General features: G+C 35.3%; 1 protein-coding gene across 1 annotated transcript; it reads right to left on the bottom strand.

Annotated features, from left to right (window-relative positions):
- Positions 1 to 3371: 3371 nt before the first annotated feature.
- LOC130420812 (uncharacterized) lies at positions 3372 to 4272 on the bottom strand (the record flags this gene model as incomplete). The annotated part of the gene is made up of 3 exons (XM_056748324.1): positions 3372 to 3397; positions 3547 to 3861; positions 3984 to 4272. Coding segments are annotated over 3 exons (630 nt in total), but the record flags the coding sequence as incomplete, so codon positions are not given.
- Positions 4273 to 8965: the final 4693 nt, after the last annotated feature.

The raw sequence follows: 8965 nt of genomic DNA, 5'->3' as shown, positions 1-8965 counted from the left end.
ATAAAGTACATTTGTTATGATGATGCTAATGAGAATCTAATCAAATGGTGTAGATTGTTATGCCTTTATTCGGCAAGTTGCCATTTTGGTAACTTAATCTGCCAATCTCTACAGGGTTTCCATGCCTCTCTGTGAGTTTGTGTAAGTGCATGTATGTCTCTTAGGCTGAATCCGAAATGGCATACTTCCTTACTATATAGACGGTAAAAAGCAGTAGGCAATCGAATAGTATGTCCGGATCGGCAGTATTCACAAAACAGTAGGTGAGTAATACCCGAGTGAGGGACAATTACTTGTGAGATTAAGACGTGTTGTGCTAACTTTGCGTCCGAATAGCTCTCCTGTTTCTGTCAAGTGGTTGATATCCTTAGGACAACATTTAAATCAACCAATCAGATTTCAGAAATTTTACAGTTTATTTTAAGATAAATCTTCCAATCAGGATGAGACCATGGTTTTTCACGTATCATTTCCCTCTGATTTTAGGGGTAAATTATGGTTAGGGTTTGGTGTGGGTCTAGGTTGTCCTTAGGTCAACAAAATATGTTGCCCTGAGGACATCATCCACTTGGCAAAATCAGGTCGAGAGGGTCAAAATACGCCTGCTTACCTACTGTGTAGCAGGAGAAATCAGTACTTGAACAGATTACACTATAAACAAATTGTTGACTCAACTAATCATTCTTTACTTACTAATTCCACAGAAATGTTATGCTGACTCAATTGCTTTCCATCAAAGAGTTACTTGAATTGATATTTTCTAGTTGACCCAAACTTGTGTAGTCCCTTGGACCAGTCAGACATGCAATAACTTGTTAAATTTCTTAAATATAACAACAACACCCCTCACCCAACCAGCAAACTAGTCACCAGGGTGTCTACCCCCAATCCTAGGCAGGACCAGATCTCTGGTGACCATAGCAACCCACACAAAATCATCAACATAATGTATTATATATATATAACAGTATTTTACGACCGAATGGAATGTAGGGAGCAGAACTCGCTTTACTCACTTTGGGGAGAGACATACAATCCTAAACAAATCTCTATAGAAATGTTCATATATTCATTGATAAAATTTCCATTTATTTATTAGTTCTCGTTGTTATGTCTGTTTTAAACATAAATCCAAAGTATCCATGAATGTGTGTATTACAACTAGAATTATTAGATTTGTAGTAACTCATTTAACCAAGATGATATTTATATCATGTTTGGTGTCTATGAGCTACATTTGTTATTTCCTGATGTTTGTTGTGTTTTGGTAACTCTTTTCATATTAGTTTTATAAAACTCTTCGAAGTTTGTGCCAGGCTGCGGCCTTGTCTTTCCAGATACAGATGCTCTGCATAAAAATGGTTCTCACTCCCAACCAATATCGATTGGAGCCTTAACAAACTCCATCAGGACACTTTCTTTCTTTTGATGGACAATACATGCAAGTATCATACTTAGTCTTATTAATTAATCCTTTTAACAAAATTGCTTTACAAGAAGAAACTGATGTTTTGTTCAAGCTATTGATCTTCTGAATATCATACACTGCCATAAATCCATGCTCTGTTCATCTCTCTGCTTCAACTTTACCTTCGTCCAATGCTAAACTGTATGTGTGTGTATGTTAGATTAGTATGTGTCTAGTCTAGGTAATAAAGCCCTGTTTTATTTCACATGTAACGTTGTTTGTAGTTCATACTCATAATCCAGAGTCCCTAAACATGCCGATTCTTGCTACCTGCTCATAATGCTAATTGATTTCCCCATATCATGAATTTTGATCCAGATAAGTATAATTGATCATAATCAAGTGATTTCACCCCTATAATACATAAAACACTGAGAAAGATATATGTAAGAATGTTAGCAATTTTCAATTCTGTGACATCACTGACTGCCATAGTAGGAAAAATGTAATGGTTGTAAAATGAGCCCCAGAACTGTTTGTGTTCCTAAATTCGTCAAACGATCTCTTTCGGTGTTCAACAGAACATTTTTCCTACTATGGTAGTGGATGATGTCACAGAACTGAAAAGTGATTACATTCTTACAAATATCTTGCTCTGCGTTTAACAGAACAAATACATTTATAGAGCTTTGAAACAACCTGATGGTGAGTAGATGATGAAAGAATTTTGTTTGGGGGGTGAACCTTTTAATGCATGTTAAGTGTTAAAATACTTAGTAGTATTTTGTAGTTCAAATACATATTTTAAATACATTAATTTTAAATACTACTCATCCCTGTCAATAACTGTGAAATTGCAGCACAGTAATGCTTTTGATTTTACTGTGAAAATCCTGCAAGTAGTAGCCAATACTATCCTGTAGTATCAATGTGTCATATTTTACATTATGTGGAGATGTTATTTGGTGGACCTTCACAGAACATTCAGGACGTTCTCTGACCACAGGCAGCAGGCTAACAGGTACAAACAATAGAATCAATGTTAAAAATAGATTCTTTTTTTTAATTATAGTTAATAATATTAATGTTAAATTTCAACAAACCACAATGACTGTGTTTACTTCAGTTGTACTCTTGACTCTGGACTTTCATTGTGTCAATTCAATTTCCTCGTTCAAAACATGTGATGTGTTTCTATAAGAATACGTGTGTGTTTTTAAAGGATAAAATAAAAAAAGATTACGTTGACAAAATTGGCTTTTTATGATATGATATGTGCAACAGTAAAGTGAAGATTCTTTAAGTAATACTGAGATTCATGCGGTCATGCATTATGAAAATGTCCTTTTATAAAAAGTGGAAAACACTGTTACAAAATAATTACTGTCACACTTAGACATCAACAGTCATCACACAAAACTCAACAATGGTGACGATCAATAAAAGAAAGCTTTAAATTAGTTTGACGTTGGTCACCATTGTTGATGTTTGTATGATGAGTTTCTAAATCTGTCTAATGTCTAAATGTGTCTGTAAAAATTGTTTGTTTATTGTATCATTCTTTTTTAAAGGTAATTGTCATTATTTATAAAATCATAAACTTCAAGATTAGCTAAAGAAGTCTCTTAATACAGACCATGATAAAGCAAACAGATCTTTCTCTGCCAAAAGGAAAAGTAAATAACATAACTAGTTGTCATTTTGGGAGGAAACATTTTGGTTTGGTCCTCTGAAGGTCCTGCAAATGTTATGAAAATGTCATTTAGTAAACGTCGCCTATACGTTCTGTGAAGGTCCACAAATAAGGTCCCCAGAACCTTTAAACAACTCCACATCGTGACCATATCAGATTGTTCTGGGAATGTATTCAGCACCAGCAGGGACAAAGCATTTCTAGTGGGAATATACCTTGTTGTTGTGTAGTTTCTGGTGTTTTAAGAGTTGAGAATCTCTCAGGGTTTGTGGTGGTCACTAGAATCTTGTTTGAATCTGTAGAAGATGATGAATGTTCAGAGACATCATACTGTAGAACATCACAATCATATTTCATGTTTATGTCATTTCTTCATCATCAGTACAGAGTTTAATGACTGAAGTCACTTTGAGTTCAGGACACTCCTGTCAGAGTGATGTCTTACCTGTAAATCTGACAGTATATGTGACTGAGGTCTTGATGTCATTCTTGTGTTTGAGCACACATCTCAACTCTGTGTTGTCGTCTTCATTCACGAGTGTTGTAGTCAGAGAGATGAGACAGAGTTCATCTGATCTAATCTGATATCTGGAGTCTGTCTGTAGATCAACATCAGTCTGATTCATCCACACCAGCTGAAATCCATCATCACTGAACACATGATCACAGTCATATGTAAACAGCTGACAGGAGAGAGTGACAGATGTGTTTGCTCTTATCTCAGTCTGTGATGATGATGATGATGATGATGATGAAGACACTGAAACACAAATCACACAACACACTCTCAGTACTCATGAGTTTCAGTGAAAACACAAGAGATAAAGAGAACTGTGATCTGAAGTTAAACATGTGTTCATATAAATGAAGAGAAACACTGACCATGAAGAACATGTAGATAAACATCTGAATCAGGTCCATGATGACTTCCATTCACATATTGTCTGCATGTGTAAACTCCACCATCATGTTGTGTTGTTTTATAGATGTTGAGAGAGCAGTCAGATGTCAGACTCAGTCTCTCAGATCTCTCTGTGTTATTCTTATTTATTCCTCCAGCAAACACTTCTACTGTAGATGATGTTGTATAATTACTGTAGTTCCATGTAGTTGAGGAGCATTGATGAAGAGCATCATTACAGGACAAAGACACACTTTCACCAGAACTGATGAACACATCAGTCACTTCTGCTTCACTCACACCTGAAACAACAGATGACATCATTCATATTAATACATCACAATGCACAGGACGGACATTAGTGGGGCGCTGAAGAAAGCAAAAGATGGGGTTAGGGGTGTTTCTGTTTCGGTGATTTGAACCCTTTAATGACAGATAGTGTTCTGGCATCGCCAGTCTTAGATTTTAGTTGTGTAGCCGGAGACTTTTATTTTGAAACCATTTGATACGGAGCGGACATTCAGGAAGTAGATACGCTAGATGAAGCAGCACGGAAATTCTGGTGTCGGTTTCTCCTTATTAGCCCTTTGAAAGCATTCCTTGTAAGTAAGAAGTAAAATATATGAATGTGGTGTTATTTAGTGTAAAGTGTGATATGGATAATGTTAATTGACAGCTAAGTTGTTATTGATTTCCTATGCAACTGTTACCTTGAAGTTCATACTTATACTTATAATACTTACCTTGTATGCTAACTCCTCTACATACATAATTAATGACTCTATAGTCTAGTTACGTGTTGAATTGGGTTTGTAATGCATTTGTGGTACTCAAGTACTTTGCACTTACTGGTGTTTATGTATTTCAGTTTCACACCAAAGCATGATAAAGTTCTCAATTGCAAACTTGGTGTACGAGACTCTTTGTGTGGAGGTGTTTAACTCGCTGGATAGCAGGTTAAGGCATTCTGTGAGGCCAGTACAGATAGACTTTTATTATTTTTACATCACATAAATCAGAAGATTTGACAGAACAGAAGGTGATCTAGTTCTTCTCTTATTGGGTGCATTTATATTTGGCATTAACATGTGATCTCTGTGATCAGAACCAGCAGATCGGATCTTCAGACAATCAGGACACATGTCAACATCAAGTGTTCTACATCTGGATATCTGAATGGATCTCTATAGTTTCCACCCAGCTAGCAGAAGTTTGTTATAAGAACGTTCCTTAGATGTTTTTCATGTTTTTGAAAACGTTTTAATAACATTAAAAATGTCTAGTTTTTGTTATGTTTTAAGAATGTTCCCAGCTAACAAAAGTCACCATCATGGTGATCAGTGTTTCCTTGAGTTGGTCTCTTGTCCCTTTACCCTCATGTGTGAGATGTATTGGGAAGATATAACTGTACATGTAATGTACTGTTGTCATAGCAATCCAATCAGAATCTGATCTAAAGATCGTAAATGGGCATTCAAATCGCTGTTATTTGGTGGTTAGATTAATGGATCTAATCTGAATGATTGATATGCTGTTGATTATAGAAGAAAATGTTAGATTGTGTTTTGTTTGCAATTTGTTGTCTACAAGTGTCTGCCGGATGTGTAAACAAATATAAACTTATTCTACATAATGACTTTGACAAACACAGACATCAAGAGTCAGGGTATGAATCTCAACAATGGTGACAACCAACCAAACAAAACTTCATGGTGCAATGCATGCTGGGTAAATTCTTAGTACAAAACTTGTTCATGAAACCCAGCATGCATTTCACTAGATCTTTTATCAGAATTGGTTTGTTGATTGTCACCATTGATGAGATTCATATCCTGATTCTTTAAGTCTGTCTTTGTCTAGACATTGCTGTGGTTTTTAAAACCCTTTTTACACAAATCTAATAGACTTTGAAACACAGTTACTTCCCTAAGAGTAAAATATTCTTTCAGGATCAAGAGAACCATATACAATTGATATCTATACTGTAGAACGAACTGCAGGAAGTAAATGCTATATTTGATTAGCTTTCCCATTGATTTGCTATAACTACAGTACATGACCTGCACAGAGTTACAAACCATCAAATGCTCTCATGTACGAGAGATGAAGGGACAAGAGACCAACTCAAAGAATCACTGATCATCATGATGGTGACTTTTGTTAGCTGGGAACATTCTTAAAACATAACAAAAACTAGACATTTTTAATGTTATTAAAACGTTTTCAAAAACATGGAAAACCCCTAAGGAACGTTCTTATAACAAACGTCTGCTAGCTGGGCAGCCCATTATTTTAATAAGTCTGCAATAGAGCAGCACGATTAATCGTTAAAAGATCTCGATTCGAACAGACGATCTCATTAATGAAAGTCAACGATTCTCGTGTGTCTATAAATTTACACTTCGGACTAAAATCATAACGCTTCAATATTTGTTGTTGCTGCCGCAGGAGTTAAAATTATTATTATAAGGTAACGACGTCACAAACAGTCTTTTTAAAACACACACAAACATTATTTCTGTGTCAAATGATCACACAAGTGACGTTACTGCGATTAAAGCAGAGAGTCTCCAACTCACACGCATAAAACGCGTTTACAAACTCCTAATCTCTAATCTCACACCAACTAACAGACCAACATATGAAGTAAATATAGCCTAACAAAACTGTTCTTATGAGTGTCTGTCAGGATTGTGATATATTGTTCTGATTATGCTTCACATCTTAACTGGACATGTTTGAAACGAAACTAACGATTGTAGTTTGTAGCGCGGACAAATCCGAGTGAGCGTTTATATCCGTCAATATGGTAAAAGACGTCATCAGAGAGTGTGCCGCTTATCACTGTATTTATGCTAATAGAGGAGCTGCGCTATTAGAGCTTTCGTCAAGTTGCCCATCATTTCATGTTTTCAGGTTATTTTAAACAGTTTACAGGTGAGAAGAATGCGTTTTTATGTTTATCAGTAGTGTCTTTCTGTAAAGACACTACTATCAGGCAAGATATCAGGCAAATGTATAAAATAAAAAAAAGTGTCACCTTATGAGTTTGTTTTACTGAGAAATATTTCATATACAAGTTACTTCAATGCATTTATACGTTTTAGAAAGTTAAACTTTTGCATTTAAAAAAAAAAAAAGAAAAAACACTTGAGTTTACTTACTTACTTTAATATTGATGCACCTAAATAAACATTTTTTTTTGTCAGAACCTCTTTTTGTAAATGATGTTTTACTTTTAGTCATCATTCAGAATCGTAAAAGAATCGCAATCTCTATTTGAAACAAAAGAATCGGGATCCTCAATTTATCCAGAATCGTCCAGCTCTAGTCTGCAATTTAAAAAGAGCCCCGGTGAGGTGATATTTCACACAACACGTATAACAGGAAGCATGTTATAGATTTGATACACTGGAAAGTATCCGCCGCAGTCATGTTGAAATCAAGGCAGTGGTGGGAAGTAAACCACGATTAAGACGATTAATGATCTTATATGTGAAAGTATAAGTAGAGAAAGTTTTTGTTCTTGAGCTGTGGTGGGTTTCAATCACACACACATGCACACACGCACACGCACACACACACGCGCACACACACACGCACACACAGAGCGACTAACAGTGATTTAAACTCATAATTTGTTTATTCATGTCACAAAGACATAAAATAAACACATAAGTAGGCCGCAGTTACTATGATCATGCACTTTCTGGTGTGAAATGTTTATTTATTCATGCAGTTAATGAATCAATTGAGTTGACTTTCCAAGTGATGATTGATCATGAACAGCAGCTGTCATCACTAAAGATCAGAGTCTACTGAAGAAATGAACAAGAACAGGAAATAAAGACTGTAGCCACACAGATTCATGTCATATAAATACAGAATCACATATGCTAATATAATACATATTTACATGTAACTAAATGAAACTTTTGACTTCTTTAAATATCATTAGTGGAGCTTTAGTTGTATTTAGTTTTTCTGATGTTGTTTTATTGAACAAGTCATTTAAATTCACCATTATGGTGATCAGTGTTTTATTTGGTTGGGTACTTGTACTAAAGTCCAACTTAACAGTTTTCCCTACTTGTGAAAAGAACTGTTCTAAACTTACATCATGTTCAAGCAAGCAGGTGCACAGTCTTGTCTTTCTATTGAGTAGAAGCATTGGTCTCAACTAAGGTTTAGTGTAAGAGTCAAATGAAAAAAAAAAAGTTATTTGTTATAATGAAATGCAGCTAGAGTGATAAAATGCAACTTTAAAGATTTGTTCAGAGGATCGTAAAACATTTCTCACAAATGCTAAGACTTCAACAGTCATCCTACAAAACTCAACAGTGGTGGTGAAAATTATCAAATGCACATTGATCCTTTTCTATTACCCAGCATGCACTGCAGCATTAACATTTTATTGATTGTAACCGTTATTGATATTTGTATGCCGTTTCAACATTTCAAACTGCAGCTACACCTCTAACTCTACATGAACATCTTTTACACTCAAACTTCTTTTAATAAGTGATTATAGAAACACTGTTTAAAGTTGTTTAAAGCATCTTGATATTTTGTGATATTAAGAGACCACATTAGTTGCACACATAGATCTGTTGTGTTTGCTTTACATCAGCTGTGTATCTAAACACTTCATGAACAGCAGGTGTCATCACTAAAGATCAATCATCACTGTAAAGTCAACTCAATTGATTCATTAACCTCATGAATAAATTAACATTTCACACCAGAAAGACTATGTTTCAGTGTAAATTTGTACACCCGTAGGTAAAGACTCATATTTACACCAGCGGGTGTACGTTTGACACCACAACTTTCCTGTGTTACTTGTGTTGGTTCGGCTGAAAGTGACAGCGCGTCGTTTCTTTGGTCTGCACCCTAAAGAGTGTGTTTACTGACATCAGCTATAAAGAACACTATACAATCTTGTTTCTGTATGTAAATGATA

Source organism: Triplophysa dalaica, chromosome 5 (assembly GCF_015846415.1).
Source record: "Triplophysa dalaica isolate WHDGS20190420 chromosome 5, ASM1584641v1, whole genome shotgun sequence".
Taxonomy (NCBI): Eukaryota; Metazoa; Chordata; class Actinopteri; order Cypriniformes; family Nemacheilidae; genus Triplophysa; species Triplophysa dalaica.
Note: the sequence above shows the minus strand (reverse complement) of the source record. Positions and strands in the feature narration are given on the sequence as shown.